The sequence below is a fragment of the Zonotrichia albicollis genome, chromosome 1 (genome assembly GCF_047830755.1).
Source record: "Zonotrichia albicollis isolate bZonAlb1 chromosome 1, bZonAlb1.hap1, whole genome shotgun sequence".
In the NCBI taxonomy this organism is placed as follows: domain Eukaryota; kingdom Metazoa; phylum Chordata; class Aves; order Passeriformes; family Passerellidae; genus Zonotrichia; species Zonotrichia albicollis.
Genome location: NC_133819.1, coordinates 761,821 through 781,810, shown reverse-complemented (window position 1 = coordinate 781,810; position 19,990 = coordinate 761,821). Strand labels below are relative to the sequence as shown.

Genomic DNA, 19,990 nt, shown 5'->3' with positions numbered 1-19,990 from the left:
TGCTTTCCCCAGCCTCCAGACTGCTGTCGTTGCTTGCCAAGCTGTCGTTCTGTGACAGCCATAGAAGCTATCCAAAGATGTTTGTATCCCAGAATTTGTAGTGTTGCAGCTGTTCCTTGGTCCCTGATTCTGTCTCACCAGTCTTGCACATCTGTTTACAGGCAGGTGTTGTGGGGCCCCCACACTGTCTGCCATCATGTCATTCCTTCCACACTGTCCTCATTGCCCCCGCTTGCAAGTTGGCCATTTTTTTGTCATCACTGATAAAAAATCTTGTGAAAATCATTGATAAAAATGCATAATTTAATGACTATTGCTTTTTAGTAATTTATAAAAGTTTGAAGTGTTTGAATTTTCATAGTAGAAAGATAACTGCAGCCTCAAGAAGGACACTGTCTTACTAATGTTAATAGTAATCTCTTTGAGTTATTCATGGAATTCTAAGATAAAGTATAACTACATATGTTCAAAACCTTGGCTGATGAGATGCTGGTTCTGCTAGGTGCTTTCTGGAGTTTTGTCAACTAGATCAAGGCCAGAATGGAGAACTGAAGTATTGAAACACTCTTTACATTTATAGTTAGAACTTTAGTAGAAGAGTGTAGACCTGCACGGAGCTATGAACTTTTCTGTTAGGGCAGACCATGCAAGGGAAGGAATTAGGCAGGCTGCACAGATCCTTGTCCCATAGGCACTGTCATGCCTCCAAAAGATTATTCCAGTAGTAGGGTGAGAAAGCAAAAGACTGAGAGCTCGCAAAACTGGCCTGAGTAAGCCTTTGATCTTGCCCAAATCCCATCTTTGCTGTGACCATAACACGTCCCTAGAGAAGAAAACAAACACAGCAAGTACAGTTCTTCTCTCAAATGCTCTCCCAACCTGTGGCCATTTGCAGTTCAAGGAATTAGATGCAGTTTTGTCTTTGGCTGATTTTAAAGTGTATGTGCTTTTTAGCATCTTGTAATATTTCACATCCAGTTTGGTTAAAGGAATGGAATAGGAGATAACCCTTTCACTTTCATGTGATAAAAGATGTAAAAGCATGGAATAAAAATATGTATTGAAGGTTTCTGCTGTTTCTACAAGCTTCCTAGAAATTTGATTAGATCCTGGTGTAGTAGCCGTTGAACCAGCCAGAAAGGCTGTATCACCTGTGCTGCATAGGCTCTATCCTAAGGACTCTGTAGGCCATGCTTCAGCCTGTGCCCAGGGCATTCACAGACGGACTCTGATGGCACTTGGCATTAAAGGTCTGAAACTGCTCTCTCGGTCCAGATCTTTTAATTGACTGTAGAACACCATCATTAATTTTTTCAGGCAAGGAACTGAGAAATCTTTTCATCTGTGCAGAACAAGAAAAAAACATTGAGGTGTTTTGTTGTGTCAAAAGATCTGCACTCAGTGCCTCGCTGCCCTTGCTCTGCAAGCTGTCTGTCAGTTCCTTGATGTTTCCAGGGTACTGCTTGCTCTTCATGCTCATGTTTCTTTTATCATGCAGCTGATACCAACATTTTGAGAAAGCATATGAGCAGTTAAAACTATAATGGTTTGTCTAAAGCTGAACAGAGTTTTTACTCTGGTTTCTACTTTTCCAAAGCATCTGTGGTTTCTGCTTTTCCAAAGTTTTAGTCTTGCTGTAAGTAGAGCGGGTATTCTACCATCTCAAAACAAAAAGAGTCAGTTGAAAGAGACATTTATTTAATAACCTTAGTCAGTCTAAATACAGCAAGGAGAAACTTTGTCATCAGGCTGGAAAAGAAAATCATTAAGAAAGGGATGGCAAAAACCTGTAAAACATATAGCAAAGCTGCCTAGGGAATGTCTTCCCACTGCTGCTCCAGCAGTGGAGGGAAATGGCATCAAATGAAACTCACTCGTGGCAGGTTCCAAAGGAGCAAAAGGAGGTTCTTCCTCCTACATTGCCAGTGAGGTTCTGGAATGCTCTGCCTTGGACTGTTGCGGATATGAAAGGCAGCAACTGTGAACCCTTGTCAGAGGCACAATACTAGGAGAGCCAGCTGTTGGCATGACCTCTGCAGTTGTTCTCATGTCCTTGTTCCACAGGGAACAAGTGCATGCCTGGTGTCTCTCACATAGGTATTTGTGCCTTACACCAGATATAAACTGTAAATTTAACTGCAACTAATTCTGTTTCTAAAGCAAAACATGAATACCAACTCACTTTTAATTCCTATGGAAATACAGGAGTGAATATTGAATGAATGTTTTAGAAATAGAAAAGCTAGAGTGAATATTGTAGAAATAGAAAAGCTTGTCTAGTAGATCTATTTAGTTATTTACAGTACCTTTTTATTATTTTCCTGCATGAGTTATTCCAAATTAAGAAGCAACATTTTAATTTAAGGGTATACTTACCCATTTCTAAGCTTAGTTCGTTAGGTCATACTCCAACCTACTTCATATCCCCTCCTCTGCTAACTTCCTTGTAAAAGAGAATATAAAAAGGGGGTTTGTCAATAGAACTAATGTAGTTAACTAATGTATTAAAATAACAATAAAAGTTGTCAGGATTGTAAGTTGACACCTGATGGCTGGTCACGTTGAGACTTTGACATGGAAATTTCACCAATTTCACCAGCACAGGAAGATGTGCTGACAAAGGCAGGCATCCTACCTGGTATTTTTACTTACAATGGGTGACACTTGTTTTTAAAACACCCACTTGAACACACCCCACCCCCCTCCCCCTTTAGTTTGGGGGATGCAGCAGTTTTCTAGTTTTTAGAATTCTAGGACAAATTCACTGTAGTTTGCATTGCCAAAAGTAGTCTCCCTGGCTGCTGATAGCTAAGGCTCTCTGGAAGAACGCAGCCATGGTTCAGGCTCTGTGGATTCAGGCGGGGGCTTCCAGAGTGCACTAGCCTCAGTTCTGCGTTCCTGCTCTTCGGTCTGTGCTTGTCCCGTGCCTCTGAGAGCTGAGCTGCTGTCACAGGGAGAGCCCCTCCGGGCACTCCTGTCCAAGGGCTGGGAATGTGTCCGTGTGGCTGTTCTGCAGCACGGCACATTTGTGCTCCCGGTGTTGAGGAATCCCGTGCTTCCTTCTCAGATCCGGGAGCTGGTTCCTGAGTCACAGGCCTACATGGATCTCTTGGCCTTTGAGCGCAAGCTGGACCAGACCATCATGCGGAAGCGCGTGGACATTCAGGAGGCACTGAAGAGACCAATGAAGGTATGTTGTGAAAAACTTGGAGACTGTGTCAGGGGAGGAAAATAATTCTTGTAGTAAATGGTGGAAATACCTTTCAAGCTAAAGTCTCATTAGCAGAAATGCCTTGGAATGGGTTAGACAAAGCTCCTAAGAGCAAACAGCTGGGAATCAGCATGCATAGGAAAGTGGTAGAGAAAACTCAGTGGCTATTACCAGCTCTAGCTTCTGAAAGTCTTTAATAAGGGGAATAATAGCCTAGGGATAAATAAAGGATAGATAAACATTGGTTTGGGAACTTGGTATTAAAATGATAAAAAAATGAGAAAATAAGAGATTAGAGGGATGTGCTGAAGGTATGTATTACATTTCCAATTCAAATTTGGTCAAAAGTGGCACTTGTGGAATAACAGAGCATACGATGGGAAGAATTACTTACAGGAATTATTAGTTGTGTAAAAAAAGAATGGGTGACATTTTCTGCAGTTTCTATTACATAAAGTCCGATACTTCGCTCTTCCTAATATCCCACTGAAAAGATTTTTTCTAAGTTTTCTGAGTCTATTAATTGGAATCATGGAAGAGTTTAGATCGGAGGAAACTGGAAGTTTTTTAGTTCAACCTTCTGCTAAAAACAGGATTGTCAAGGCCTTGTTGAGTTTGAAAATCTGTAAGGATAGAGGTTTCACAGCCTTGTTAGGGAGTCTGTTACATTTTTTGCCCATTCTCATTGTGAAGAATTTCTTTTCATGTCTCTTTTAAGTTCTTGTAACTGTATTGGGTAGCTCATACTCTATTCCTCAAATAATTCCCATAGAATGAAGGGTTTTGTAGCCATATGTCTGCTGTGACATAAAGCTGTCATTCTTGTCTGTACCACCGTGATGGGGGTCAGCCCAACAAAGATCAATATTCTGTTGCTTTTTTCACTGTACAGGCACCTGATAAAATATGGAAGGCTTTTACCTCTTGCTGTTTTTCCAGTTGATATAAGTGAAACGAACAAAGCAACAACAAAAAACAAACAAACAGAAAAACCCCGTAAAACCCAAACAAAAAACCAGACAACCAAAAAAAAACCCCCGAAGAAACCACCAAAAATGAAACAAAAACAAATCAAAAAAAGAAACAATTAAGTTATTAAGTTCCATTTACACCTCCTAGACAGAAAGGAAACTGAATTGTGGATGGTCTAAATCATGAGTTCATTCTTAAGAAGTGTTGCACGTGACATATTTTTACTCTCAGAAGAAATAATTTGTCTTACCTTCTTGATATGGGTAGAACACCATTCTCTTAAACTAGTTAGGAATCTGGCCATATTTAAAGGTGATTGAAGACTTTGACTTAAATTCATAAATCAGCAGGAAGTTATTTATTCTGTGGCAAAGTCTTTAATAAGGGAATCAACAAGTGCACAAGGTCCTAGCTGTAAGCTGTGCTATGGAGATATTCAGTGTCTGGGATAGGGAAGAGTGTAGGAGGCACAACACTCTACAGAAACTGTAGACAGAAAATTCTGTTTCTGTCTAGGGCTCAGCAAACACATTTTAAACATCACTTACTCAGTTAACATCTAGAGAATGATCAAATAGATGTTTTCCAAATTCATGTGTAGGTAGTCCTAGCATATAGGTATCAGAACTGTCAAAATAGGGCTAAACCTGGAATAATAGGGCTAAACCTAGATAAACCTGGGTTTCTCTTAATGTTAAGTATTTCCATTTTATTATAGTTGCAGAATTGGTAACAGCAGTAGAAGTTATCTCTGCATTTCCATCTCTTATCAAAGCTCTTGTAATTTTGAAATACTTGTCTTAGAACAGTGATTCTCAAACTGGGATTGTAATCCTATGAGAAATATGAATTTGTCTAAAGTATGTGAAATTATGTGGGTAATAAGCAGGATTTCTCAGAGCTACCAGCTGTAGCTGCAGTTACAGTGTTTGTCGCGGTGATTGAGCTGCAGCTAGAAACAGCTAGGATCTGTGGTTGTAGGGAGCCACAGATTTATGGTCTGGTGTTGCTCACGTTGGGGTTTTTCTCTGTCTGAAGACTAACTATTCTGGGGAAATTTTAGGCATAAGTGGTTAAAGCTTTTTCTTTTTTTTTTTGTGAGGACAGTGCATAAAATATGTTTGGCTTGTTGATCCTCCATGGATCTCCTGAGAGCAGGTGCACTCTTGAAGCAGATGACAGCTGTGGTATGGCTGAAGAAGTGAGGAGACCTGGGGTTTGGCCGGCTGTTGAAGGGGAAAATGGCCTTTCCCACCTGTCAGCTCCTTTGACTGCTGTCAGCAGCCCTCTTCAGCTGCCTTGGCGGTTTCTGCTGGGTGGGCACTGCTGTGTACTCTCCTCTTCTTCAGCCAGTCCTGCATTCCTGGATTGCATCTGTCATGAGAGTCTCAGAATTCCTTGTCTGCAGAGCAGCATTAGCAAGAGTCCTTGTACAGACTTCATGGAAGACCCACATGGTCAGAATTCCAGAAAGAGCTTTTAGGAGGTAGTCAGGCAGACAGGGCTGCTTGACAGATATAGCAAGGTCCGTGACCTGAAGGAAACAGAAACTATACACTCAACAGATCAGTAGATGTCATTAAAGAATTAATTACTGAAAATCTATGCAGCTCTAAGGCCATGGTGGACTTTGGGAGTGGGATTTATTTGGCTAAGTATAGACATAGCCATTTCATTCATTTGTATCTGAGCTAGTCACTTTCAGCTCCCTTCATAGTTGAGAGATTAAGTTGGTGTAGACAGTGGTGTTCAGGGCACAATTCTTCTCATACAGAAGTGGATGTTTAAAATAATATAGATAGATAACACCCTAAAAATGCTTATTTGTCTCCACTCTGTAACCCTGAGATAGACAGTTGTCTCCATAAACATAATTTTAAGACTGAGATGATTTTCATCCCAAAGCCTGAACCAGGGTCTTCTGACTGAAAGTGGGATGTGACTGTGACATGGGCAGGGCTCCTGCTCCAAGTCCTGGCACCACAGACAGTGCTTTCATCTCACCCAAACCACAGACTGTCATCCAGAGACTGTCCCTCTTTTGCAGTGAACTGGTGTGAGACATTCCATTTACCAGATATGTGTATAGTTGCAGTTCCCAAACTAAATGATCTGCTTCCAGGTTCTCCATTTTTAGGTGAAAAACAGGTAGTAGCATCAGAACACCATCATAGTGTCTCTCTCCCTAGTTTCGTGAATTGAGATACTTTTTTTCCCCACTTTCAGGTTTTAAGATGACTGAGGAGTTGATATTGGATTGTTTCCAGAAAGCAATTAGGTTTTTTTCTGAAACACTTGTCTTGTGGCATAATTCTGTGTTCTGCTTTTTGCGTTATGAGATAAGGAAAATGCAAACACCTTATCTCCTTTAATCAGTTAGTGTTTTAAATATGCCTTTCAGGTTCTTTAATGTTCTCTTTTCTCGGGTAAAAAATTAATTCCTCCCAATCCCTGTAGAAAAATAATTTTTCAGTGCACCTGACTTCTTATTGCCTGTCACTGTACAACTCCTCATTCTCTCCTGAGAAAGTAGAATATGCAACTATGAAATAAGCTGCTGCAGCTGATTTTGTAGACTACTGTGCATACTAATTTCCATTTTATTCCTCTGTAGCATTTGCTTCACCTTTTTTTGAGTTTTGTTTTTGTTGTTTACGCTTTTATAGAACTGTTTATAAGTGTTTTTCATGTGCCAGTGCAATTTTGAACTCAGTAAATACTGTTTCATTTCTTTTATTATTCATTATACTTGTGTAGTCTACCAAGTCATTGGTTTTTCTGCTTTGTGTTGGCCATTTTTAAGTTCATGTCCATTTTCTTTTCAGGAGATACCTAACTAATTTCATTTCCTCTACGCATTTTGACATATCTTGCTGCTGCTCTGAGCAAGATGCCTCTACATTCCAGCTCTGATATGGACATTCTTTATTTAATTTGGGTATTTTAAAATTATCAGACAGTGGTCACTGTTTTTTCTGTTTCCTGATTTTTAGTTTCCATGCTGCCACTGCTCATTTTGCTTTCTAAAAAGCTTTTTTTCTGTGAAACCGGAAAACAGTTACTGTATATGCAAAAGCAAAACCACAGATTTTAATCTTTTCTGTGCTTTGTGCTTGATGTTTTTAAGCTATATTGAGGTTCATAGAAATTCACCCTTAAGATATACTTAGAGAGCTTTTAACACAATACTACTTACAAGACTTGCAGTCAGATTTTCTTGAGTCAGTCAGCAGTAGACTGTCTGCTAATAACTTTGTTTGTTTGTTTGTTTGAAATCCCAAGCACAACTTCCCTGGCAGTGCCTGGGAGGTTTTGGGTCCAGCCTGAGAGTTCATTGAAAGAAACTAACTTCAGCAGTTGATGGAGATTTATGTGGGGGATAACACACAGATCCTGGGATTATCAGATACTTGCTTTCTGATTTGACTTGTTAGGGATTCAATACTAATGGAAACTAAAAAAAAAAAAAAAAAAAAAAAAGTAACACTGTAAACCAGGGAAGGTTTTCTGGAGGATTTGACAGATCTCCAGCATTTCACCCATTTAAAGCTGTATTCATTACCTAAAGCCATATTCATTTGTGTGAAGATGACATCAGAGAACTTGGAGAAAGAGCAAGCGTTAAGTGTGCTGCTCCACTGTACCTGTCAGCCTCCCATTCAGATCTGCTTGATTTCATGTGAGCTCACCCTGCAGCTGTGCTGAGACCTTTGCAGGAGTTCATTGCTGACATTACCACTCATCTGTTACCTATGATTACTTCTTTCGTTTTAGTTTTCTCAAAGAGAAATTGTAAGTGAAATACAATGGGTTTAGGGGAAGACTTTTCATTTTAATGTGACTGCTCTTTAAAGTTCCTTTTGCTGAAGCTGAGTCAAAGATCAGTGTCTTACTGTAAGAGAACAAGGAGCTGAAGTATTTACTGATTTTTGGACACGAGATTATTTGAATCACAAAGTTGATCAAGTCTCTGTGAAGTTCCTTTTTTGACATTGTCATCTACATAGGTATTGGAGATTAGAGTCCCAAAGCAATTTTTGGTTACAATCTTTTCTGGAATCCATGCATCAGACAATAGCTGGGTTTTCCACATGATGCATGGAAGGAAGGGCACTGAGATGACACAGCCATAAGCCACTACAGTGACTGGGAAGCTTCAGGTGGTCTGTAAAAATGACAATGTATTAGCACGATTGTATCTCTGGCAGACTTCAGCACCTGGGTTAAGGATGAGGCAGGGTGCCTTCCTTCACACAACTCTCCCAGCAAGCTGGAGCTGCAGCATGTTTGCTCAGGGTGAAGGCAGCTGGGGGGAAGAGGAGAGTGAGGCAGTGGTGTGTGTGTTGGTGTGTTCAGGTGTGTCTGCAGGAGGAGTATTAGCAGGTGCTACAGGATGGCACGATGCAGATGGGCAGGGTGTTCCCAGCAGGTAGTTCCCAGCATGAGCTGTATTTGTGACTGCCATATACAAATCTGAGCTATGCAACGATGAAAGACATTTGTGTTGCGATAGTGTTGCAGCTGAATTTTAGCAATCTAGCTAGGTCGAAGCCAGAAAGGACATAATATCATGCTTTACCCACAGTGATTCCTCAGATATCTAATCTAGAAGTATAGGACGTATCACTTCTTAGGCATGGCAACCTCCTGTCTTCCTCCATTTACAGTGAATTTCAGCATGTTTGTATAGCCAAGAGTTTTTGAAAGGAATTTTTAGTTTCAGCTCTTCAATGTATTTTCGTACATGTAAAGAATCTTAAATTCTAATACAACTGGTGCAGCTGTACAAAACATGGAGATTCCCTATTATATGTGTAATTGTCACCTTTCCTGCAGCTTCCTCAGATCCTGAACTTAAATTTGATATGTACTTTTCCCTTGTCTATGTGCATAACAGCAAAAGCGGAAACTGAGACTTTACATCTCCAACACATTTAATCCTGCAAAATCAGACGCTGATGACTCTGACGGCAGCATTGCTTCGTGGGAGCTGCGTGTGGAGGGGAAGCTCCTGGATGATGTACGACTTATCTCTGCTTCACTGGGGCTGGCAGGGTCTAAAGATTGTCCTTTGGAGTGGTAGGTTGTACTGGGAACATCAGCTGAGACAAGCCATGTCTGAATGGCAGTGTTGGCTTGTTGCTGCTGGGAAGGCATTGTGCCCAGCCCAAGTGAGGGATAGGGCCCTAATGGGACTGTTAGAGAGTGCAGCAGAAAATGAGGCAGACATAAGGATGGGATAGGTGGGAGGAAGTGGAGAGAAGAGGGCTGAGACTAATCCTTTTAAAGAGATGGCAGGGCTCAGGTTACAGCCGGTGTGGTAATTCTGGCCTACAGTGGGCATTGCATCTTGTGAAGAGCAGGATAACAAGGAGAAGGCAGTACTTCATATTCTTAGGGGGTACCACACAGTGTATGAATGGTTAGAGCAAGGATGGAAGAAACATTTTACCATTATGAAGTCCTCAGAAACCTCAGTGGTGGATTTAGCTGTCTTGGGGAAGGCTGGACTTTGCTAATAAAGGCGTCCATCTATTTGAAATGACTTCACAAGTAAGTGTTTCTAGGCTAAACAGACTGACAACATGCATGCATGGAGAGGGCAAGGCTTTCAGTCTGTCTGGAGGTACCTGTACATGAATCAGAGTCTTGCTGGAGGAAGAATTGGTGACAAAGTGCAGCATCTGGGAATTGAAGTTAGATTCAGTTTAGAAATTAGAGCATAAATTTCAATAAAGAAAGAGATTCTTTATTGGAAGAACATAGCTTTTCAATTACCAGCATTTTTAATAAAATGTTATCTGCATTAAACACAAAGAAATAAATTGGAATCCTGTGGTCTGTATTCTGTGGAAAGTCAGGTAATCACAGACCTTCTAATTTTTAATATAGACAACATGAGATGTGCACTAAACAACAAATACTGATAATTAAATGAAAATAAAAAACTTGAAATAGTTTTGCTTAGTGTATGACAGTCTGCAAAATTTACTGTAATCTGATAAATCAGACCAAGAAATTAGCATTCATCAAAAAAATCCCAGGCTGTTAAAAAGAAAGGTATACAGAGGACTTGGGATCATAGAAGGGTTTGGGTTGGAAGGGATCTTCAGGACCATCTCATTCCATCCCACTGCCCTGGACAGGGACCCCTTCCACTGGTCCGTGTTGCTGAAAGCCCCTTCCAGCCTGGCCTGGAACACTTTCAGGGATAGAGCAGCCACAGCTTCTGTGGGCAACCTGCGCCTCACCACCCTCTGAGTAAAAAATGCCCTTCTTAAGACCAGTCCAACCCTGTAATTACAGATCTTGGTAAAAAGTTGCACTTGATCTCTCTTACAAGCCCCCTTTAAATATTCCCTGCAGCCTATATCTCTCTGGGCTGAACAGCCCCAACTCTTTCAGCCTGTTCTCACAGGAGAGGTGCTCCAGTCCTGAGATAATTTTCATGGCCATTTTCTGGACCTTTCTCATGGATGCCATGTTCACCTTACAAGCCAGTGCTTTTCAATAACATTAAGAGTCAAGGAAATCTTCCCTAAAATGTACACTGTTCCACTACTGTTGAGATTTTTTCATCTTACCCTGTTTTTGTCAAAGGGAGAACTCAATTAGATTGATCACACTTGTGGTTTACATGGGATTTAATGTTGAAGGCAGACTGAGAAGTCTAGGACACAAGCTAATAAATGCAGCCTTATACACCTCTGGTTCTTCTGCCTGTACAGCTCAGCAAACAGAAACGGAAATTTTCATCTTTTTTTAAGAGTTTGGTTATTGAACTGGACAAAGATCTTTATGGACCTGACAATCATCTTGTGGAGGTGAGAAAGCTGTGCACCCTTTGTGTAGAAACTACTTACTGGCACACATAAACACCTGGCGCCTGTTGCTTCCCTTGTTTAAGGGACTTTGCATTCATTATCTCATTTAAAGTATTTTCAAAGTTTTCAAAATTCCATTATTCTTAAGAATGTTTGCTAGAGGAATCTACTATAAAAACATAGATGATTAAGTGCTGCAGTGCTCATCTTAGAACAGAATGTATGAAAAGATGAAAATATTGTACACATTTCTCCTAACAAGTAAAGTATGTTAACAGCAGAGCAGATTCTGCACTAAAGCTGAATTGAAATGACGGAGGTGGAGGTGGGGGGACTGTTGTGGATTGGTTTTGTTGTTATCTTTTTTAGATTAATTTTTAGATTGCCAGAGCTTCAGAAAGCATGCACTTGTCTAATTCTGGTATGGTATGCTGTGCAAGATGCACCTCCATGGACATCAGTGAAAAAAGACCAACAATTTTGTTTTTCCCTTTGTTAGTGGCACAGAACTCCCACAACCCAGGAGACAGATGGCTTCCAGGTGAAGAGGCCTGGGGATGTCAGCGTGCGGTGCACATTACTCCTCATGTTAGACTACCAGGTCAGTGCACTGCTTTAGCCTGCAACACACAGCCACTGGGACCTAGTGCAACAGAGCAAACCCATCTTGTCACACAGCTCTAAACCCAATATACTTGTACTTGCAGTGTCACATGGTCCATTGAAGTTAGAATGATACCAAACAGAAGGATTATTTAAAATTTAAAGGGGACAAATCAAGTGAATTTCTAATATAGTCTAGCAAAATATTGGTCTTGGCGATGATAATTAGTATTTTTATTGCCCAGTTGCAGAAAAAATATGTATTTCCTCCTCTAGCTTCTTAGAGAATAGTCAGAGAAGTTGCACGCATGTTACGCATGTGGTTCTTTAAAAAAAATACAGAGGAGAAGCTTTTGCTAGTGATACCTGAACTAGCTGGGTAGCTGTGGCACCCTTACCTTGGCACAAACAATGGACACAGCAGTTGGGGAGCTCACCAATCTGACTGAAACCGTCCCTGGAAGAAACATTGCTGTCTTAAGGGAACTGTTAACTGTTAAACTCGCTCTGCTGCGAGCGGATGGGATCCCCCTTTTCAATGACAGCTTGGGCTCAGATGCATTTTGAGGGTGTACCTTTAAGAACTTGTTCTCTGCCACTTTCTTTTGCCTCCAGGCAAATAGCATCTCTTCAGGATATAGGCACTCCATTTTATGTTAGCAGAGAGAAAATTGTATTAATTTTAGGGATCATATGGGCTAACTGAAATACTGATATAGGCGGTGAGCATTTTTGCTATTAAGACAATATAATGGTGTTTGTTATGCTCACCATTATTATAAATTTATGCTTTAAAATAGATGTTCCTTTATTCTTAGGCCCAGATTTGTTATAAAGCTAGCTTGGGGTGACCTGCCACCCATCAGAGTAATCCTTGCTTATTAATGTGGTGAATACTAAACCTGAGTACGAGTACACACTTGAAGAAGCATCCAATTCCAGATTATCCAAGAAGTTTTTGTTACAAGAGATGGAGAACAAGGAAGTTGAATTATATCACTGAGATCAGGAAAAGAAATAAAATCTATTGACTGGTTGTAGTTGGGTAAATTTTTTGGTGTGCACCAGAATGGTTCATGCCTGAACAGAGTTCCAAGACAGTGTGTTGGCGTGAGACAGCAGTTATTAGCAGCTGTGGAAGTATCATCCTGCCTTTCTTCTCTCTCTCTGTGGTTAACTTCCAGTAGTTCAGAGGAAGGGCTGTTCTTTTTCTTCTCTCATTCTCAGAAGTCAAATTTTGCATCAGTGTTGAAAGGGAAAATTCTTCCTGAGTCTTTGTGCAAGTTTTTATTATTTGAAGTATGTGCTACGGGTAGTCTGTGTGCATGGCACAGGTACAAGGTCCTTCTTCCTAAGCACCAATGGTGAGACACAAAAATACAAACTTGTGTTTTTGCAATCTCTGCCGCTGAATGGGATACTTCTCCCAAAGAACAGAGTCCTCCAAGAATTAAAACTGAAACTTCCTACTTGTGTATCTGTCTGCTTTCTTCTGTGCTGCCACCTCCTTGGCTCTCTGTTGCAGCCCCCCCAGTTCAAGCTGGACCCGCGGCTGGCCCGCCTGCTGGGCATCCACACGCAGACACGCTCGGCCATCATCCAGGCTCTCTGGCAGTACATCAAAACAAACAAGCTGCAGGACTCCCACGACAAGGAATACATTAACTGCGACAAGTACTTCCAGCAGGTAACTCTTGTTTGGACACAGTAGCTCTTCAGAAGCAAACTCTAACATCCAGACACAAATTTGGGATGAATGAAAATGGATGATTTTTATTTTCCCTTGATGATTTGCAGTATCCTCAGCACTGAATGGCTTTCAGCAGCCACAACAACTAATATCATTAACACCCTCTCCATGTGCCAGTGTTGTCAAAACCAAGGCCACATAAAAGCAATTCCACCCTTTCTGTAAATATGATTATGGAGTTTTTTTGAAAGGTAATGTTAACTGAGCTCTCACTGGCTTACCTAACTTTGTTTTTCAGGCTCACTTGACTTCCTTTGAAAGTAATTGAAAGTGGGGTTTGTGATATACTTCTGTGTAAGGAAAATACTGGCAGTTAAAATGAATGAATAATGTTTTAGCAACCAACGAAAGTAAATGTTGTGATGAAACTTGTGTCCTGGTTTTCTTTTTAATTTTTTATTTTCTGTTATTAATTTGCCCTACAATAGTGTTTTTCTGTCTGAAAAAAATTCAGTCATCTTCTTTACAATATGCTGCTGTAAAGCCTTAGTAAGAGAGGGAGTATTTGCTCCTCTCCCATCATGGATACAGTTGATCCTCATGTCCTGGTGAAGGGTCCTGTTCCCTCCAGCAGCTAAACCAAAAGTGAGACAAGTGAAATTGTCATGGCCTGATGGGTATGTCTGGAAGCCCAGATGAAAGTGGAGGGACAGAAGTGACCAAAACTTTAATCTGCAAGGAACCTGAATTACAGCTTTCAAAACCACCCTCTGTATTTGCCTCAGTTCCTTATGAGCTGCAGATTCCTTACTTTCTCATTTAACTGCAAGATAGCCTTTGGACAAACCAAATTTGTTGTTTATTGTGTTCCAGATCTTTGACTGTCCACGGTTAAAGTTTTCTGAGATTCCCCAGAGACTCACTAACCTGCTGCTGCCGCCAGACCCAATAGTGATAAACCACATCATCAGGTAAGTTTGGTCAGCTCAGCACTGTCCTGTGCCAGACACTCACTAGGTGAAGTACAGCTGCAGTAGCTGTAGGGACCAAAATCCAAGTTTTATAATCCAAGTTTGGCATGAACACCTTGGACTTCGTTGTGTGTTTGTTCTATGTGTCATTCTAGTTTGTATAATTCTGAATTATTTTCACTAGCACAGCATCAATTTTCTAGGAGTATGAAAAGCAGCTTTTATATTTACTAGAATGCCATTGGTTGGGCTTTTTCCTAAGGAGAAAGGAATGAAAGTTTGAACTCACAAAAAGAGATAAAAAAGAAATTGAAATGAGGTATTGTCCATCATGGGCAATCATTCCAATCACTGATATATTATGTAAAATGTACAACAGCATTACGATTTCAAGTGCAGGGCCAGTCCATGCATGCTTTGTTGGGATTGGGTCAGCTCCTTGACTGTTAGTCTTATCCTGAGAATGCCAAGAAGTCAAGAGATCTCCAGAGATTAACAACAAAGAGTGTCTGGATTCAGAGGAGGTCGTTGTGACCAAGATGCTGAGCTCTCATATCCTTGTCAGAACAGATGTCTTCTGGCATAGCAGATGAAACACAACTTTCAGCTCTCTCGGGCTCTTCCAGCATGTGCCTTTTTAAGTGACAGCTGTGTACATGGAGGAGGGGGATAAAGAGACTTCTGGGGATCGCAACTTTGCTGTTCAGATATTTCAATCCTTTCCAAGTTTCTTTGTCAGGGTCAAAACTCTGATTCCGGATGTTTAAAAGTTATTATTACTTGGGTTACTGATTTGATTTCCTACAGAATATATACAATATATTTTTAAGCAAACGTTTCTGAATTTGCTTAAAATTTGGCTCTTTATTTTAAATTTGTAACATACGTGATAAGAAGAATAATATGTTAAATATTACATAGGCTATGAAAATAAAGTTTGCTTTTTGATTCATTTGAATGTATCAAACAGAGTAAAGAAAAAGTGGCTTGGTGGCCATCCAGACTGAGAGCTGTGTATGTACTGTCATTGGGCACAGCTCAGTGCCCTGTCTGATGGACCACAAAAAAGCTGAGGTCCTCAGAGAGAGATAGTCATTGCTTAGATAAAAATGACAAGGAACTGATGATTATGTTTCTGGGGCAGAGAGATGACAAAAAGGTACTGTAGGGAGTGGTTTTTGTCAGATACCAGCAAAAGAACAGGTGTGTGTCACAAAGCCACAGCTTTGTGTCTGCCAACGTTCTCTGATACGCTGTGTGCACCACACAGCTCCTGGCAGCCTTAAATGGTGCTGACATAATGGTGTGGACAAAGGAAGAACTCATTTCCTGGGAACAGGTAGTACTTTTGCAGGGAAGTCTTTACAGTGTTGGGCTAAGCTAAAGTAAATCTGGAAGTCTGCCACTGAATTTAAAGAAAGGAAGTAATTTTTAGACTCATGCAGTTACAGAATAGTTTACAGTCGAAGGGATTACTGGTGGTCATTGAGAGCTCCTCCATCCAAACTCAAATCAGGTTCAAAGTCTATCCAGGATATTTAAGGACCTGGTCCAACCAAGCTTGAAACAGGGTCTCACAAATGCTCTGCCCTGTCGCCCTGCATTCAGTTTTTTAGAGGGAGTGTAATCAGCCACTGAAACAATATGCCAGCTGCCTGTCCTGGTTTAATCCAGTCTTCAGCGTGTCGTGCTTTAATCCAATCTTAATCCGTCCACCTGTTCTCTCTCCAGCAGGGCAGGGGGAAGGATTGAAAAGGTAAAAGGGAGAGAAAGACAGTGTGGTGATGATGATGGTGATGATGATTATGATGATGGTGATGAACAAATCTAACACTACAAGTGATACATATGAAAACTATTCCTTACCACCAACTGATGCCCAGCAAGACCCTGAGCAGTGAACACCTGCCACAGTTTACTGCTCAGTGTGGTGCCACGTGGTTTGGAATATCCCTTTGGTCAGTTGGGGGGAGCTGTCCCAGCTCCTTGTGCACCCCAGCCTCCTCACTTGTGGGAAGTGTGAGGAGCTGAAAAGGTCTCAAGAGGCTGCAAGCAATGATCAGCAATAAATATCTCTTGAAAGTATCTCTCTGTTACCAGCCGTTTCCAGCACAAATTCACAAAACAGCTATGATGGAGAAAATTAACTCTATCCCAGCCAAAAGCAGCACATTACTTCAGGGAATTTCTCACCGCTAGTGATTGTAAATGGATGGGCTTGTAATTCAGATAAATCCTCAAGCCTGCCTTTTACAGGAAGATCACGTATATCACAATTATTCATTCTAGTTTTAGAGGATATGCACAGGAACAAAAATGTGGAATATTGTAAATTCATTCTAGAAATTATAATAGTATTGTAGAATCACTCTCTGGGTACCAACAACCTTCCTTTTTGAAGACAAAGAAGAAATAATGCAATGGGGTTGAAGTGAACATAAAGTAGAGATTCTCATAGAAGTCAAATCCTACCTGAGCTCAAGCTAGAAGTGGAGATTTTCTCGAGTTGCACTCCTAATTGCAGCTGACTCACCTGGAATCAGAGGTAAAAAGAATAACTTCTGTGGGATTTCTGCAAAGAAGTGAGACATCTTCCACACTTCCACGCACATTAAAGAACGCAAGCAGACTGCAAAGCATAGCTCTCCAATATTCTTCTAGTACAAACAGATTATCTCTGGCACCCCCCGTTTTGACTACCATCGTGATTTTCTAGAAACCAATTCCTTATAGGGAGTGAATTGCCCATGCTGCAGTGAGTTTCTGCTGCCTCTCACCCTAATGTCGTGCATCTCCAGGGGGAGGCTGGCCCTGTCTGTGCTTCACCAGTCCCCATGGCCATCGCACTCTCCCGGGCAACCTCCTTTTCCCTTTTCTTCTCCAGGCTGGGGAAGCTCTTGCGGCTTCTCCTGGCAGGTCTGTGCTCCAGCCCCCAACGTGCTCGGCAGGCCTTGCTCCAAGATGTCACATCTTTGTGGTCCTGTGCCCACCAGCCCAGATCCAGTTCCACCAGCGTGGAGTAGGAAGGAAGAGCCTCTTTCCTGGGCCTTATGGCAAAACCTGTGCTAATGCAGCCCCTTTTGCAGCTGACCTTTGCTATGGCCGCCTGGCCCCTCAGAGTCCTTCTGCCCTTGTTGTGTGTCCCTCAGGGCGCCCAGGTCCTGTCCTGCCAGTGTGTTTTGTACCGCAGCAATGCCCCCCTGTGCCCCTGCCCGGTGTGACTCCATGCCAGGAGCAGAGCTTTCCCTGTGCCCACCTTGGCCGTGCTGAGGAGCCGTCCTGTCTGTGCAGCCTGCCAGGGTCCCTGTGCACAGCCCTGCTGCCCCCCGACCTGGGCTCGGGGCTCTGGGGGCCTGAGGGCCGCGCTCAGCCCGGAGCGATGGAGCCAGAGACAGCGTGGAGCCTTCTCTGTGGCTTTGGGCGTGAGCAGCAGAACCAGACCCGCTCCTGGCTTTTCCTTTAGCCTTCCTTCTGCTGCTCATCTTCTTGCTGGCAACCACAGCATCACAGATTCTCAGAATGTTTGCAGCTGGAAGGAACTTCTGGAAATCATCTGGTCAAATGCCCTTCTCTGCTCAAGCACAGTCACCTGTAGCAGTTTGGCCTCAGCCATATGCAGATGGCTTTGGAGTGTCTCCAACATGGGAGGCTCTGGGCTATGGGAAAGGCAGATGGGCTTTGAGGGTCCTACTGCAACTTGTGCTATTGCTTGGTCACCCTTATAGTAAAAATGTGTTTCCTGGTGTTCAGAAGGAGCTTCCTGTGTCTCAGTTTGCCCCAACTGCCTCTTGTCCTGTCACTGGGTACCACTGAAAAGATCCTAGCTCTGTCTTCTTTAAACTCTTCCTTCAAGTTTTGGTAAGTTCCCTTCCCACCAGCCTTCTGTTTTCTAGGCTGAATAGTCGCAGACCTCTCAGCCTTTCCTCAGCTGTGAGGTGCTTTAATGCCTTAATCATCTTCACGGACCTTTGCAAAATTCTCTCCAGGAGCTCCCTGTATCTCTTGCACTGGGGAAGCACAGCACTGAGCACAGTACTAGAGGTGTGTCCTTGTTGGTCTTGAGAATAGAGAGGGATCATTTTCCTCTACCTGCTCACAACACTCCTAATGCAATTCCATCCCTGGAAGTTCTTCTGCTCCCCCAAGTCTGTCAAGCACAAACAGATCCTGAGCAATTTTGTTTTGCTACCTACTGCAGATGCACACAACCCACACATTTGATAGGTGGAGTTGAGAAGCCAGAATCTTTATATTGCAAGTGACAGTGACTGAAGTCTGATTTACCAACTACTGCGCTGAAGACCGTTTTCTTGTTAAGAAACTTTAGTCTAACAATAAAGTAATTGTTAAGTCTAAAAGCTGGCAAACTAAAGATAAATTTAGGACAGGGCAAGCCAAAGAAGGATACTGATACTTAGTGTAACAGGTCTCAGGAGGATGTTAGAAATTAAATTTGATAGTCTGGGCAAAAGCTCCAGCTCAAAAGTCTTTGAAATCTAACTGACGACAAAAGATGAGAGAATATACTAGAATAGGAAAATATATAAAGATACCCTGTTCTTACACTTTTTTCACAGCATCTGCAACAGGCTTTATTGAAGAGTGAATTCTGGGCTGGCTGGAAATTATTTCTGATTCATTATGGCAGTTCTCATGATCTTGTGTTATACTCTCCATAGTGTTGACCCCAACGATCAGAAGAAGACGGCTTGTTATGACATAGATGTAGAAGTTGAAGACCCATTAAAGGGCCAGATGAGTAGTTTTCTTCTCTCAACAGCTAACCAACAGGAGATAACAGCATTGGATAACAAGGTATTAGCTCAAGAGTAAAGTATCCCATGGTACACATACTCATTGTGTAGCTTCACATGTGTTTGGTGTCATGTGTCAAACAGTAATGTTGTGAGATGGGAACCTGGTAAGGGCATGTGCTTTCAAGGGATGAATAAGCCAGATGCAGTGGGAATACATCAGGGTGAATGGCATTCCCACTTAGGATTTGATCCAAGGCCTAACATGGTTGTGGAGGTGATAGAGTTTCACAGGTAGTGTACCCAGTCCCCTGATGCTTGAGAATCAGCTAAACTGTATGATTAACTTTTTATTGAGAGGTCATGATATCTTATTAAATTGCTAAGGCAAAGCTAGGAGAATCTCATACTGAGGTGTGAGTTCATAACTGCAGAATGGCTTTCTGCATTAGGTGGATATATGGAACATGCATGGCAGGAAAATCACTTGGAACCACTTTGGGAGTTCTGAGTGTCAGTGGAAAAGGATCATGTGCACTTCAAATAATAATAATATCCACCTTAAGGCAGTGGTGGGTTTTGCAGACTGTTTTAGGGATTCGTGTCCATGGGGCTGTCATCCAGTTCTGGCATTTGTCAGTGGCCCATTTGGATTGGTAAGGGATAAACAAAAATGCCTTCTCAGAGCAAGGCCCAGGTTCTCTTTTTTTACTGCTAATACAACCAGATGTGCTAAACTCTGGTTTTCATGCAGTTTGAAAGGGGGTCTGGGCAGCAGCAATGCAATGGATTCTGGTAACTGTTGCAGTGTCTTTGCTGTCATGCCTCTTGAGGATGGTCCTTTTCAGCTGCTCAGTCAGTTGGGTCCCAGCCCATATAAGCTTGCCAGCAGCATGCACAGGGTTATTCTGTTTCCAGTCGTGCTCCCCTTTTCCTCTGTCCGTGTCACCTCTTTTTTGAATATT

The 19,990-nt window shown here is 41.9% G+C and overlaps 1 protein-coding gene across 5 annotated transcripts in view; it reads left to right on the top strand.

Annotated features, from left to right (window-relative positions):
- The window catches only part of SMARCD3 (SWI/SNF related BAF chromatin remodeling complex subunit D3), a 70,639-nt gene that overhangs the window by 43,865 nt on the left and 6,784 nt on the right, over positions 1-19,990 (top strand). For 4 of the 5 annotated variants that reach the window (XM_005496370.4, XM_005496369.4, XM_074537866.1 and 1 more), the window contains 7 exons: positions 3,068-3,190; positions 9,081-9,203; positions 10,912-11,007; positions 11,507-11,608; positions 13,136-13,297; positions 14,174-14,271; positions 18,951-19,086. In XM_005496370.4, coding sequence (XP_005496427.1) covers positions 3,068-3,190; positions 9,081-9,203; positions 10,912-11,007; positions 11,507-11,608; positions 13,136-13,297; positions 14,174-14,271; positions 18,951-19,086 — 840 coding nt within the window. The remainder of the gene's footprint in view (positions 1-3,067; positions 3,191-9,080; positions 9,204-10,911; positions 11,008-11,506; positions 11,609-13,135; positions 13,298-14,173; positions 14,272-18,950; positions 19,087-19,990) is intronic. The other variant, XM_074537925.1, reaches the window with a different exon arrangement.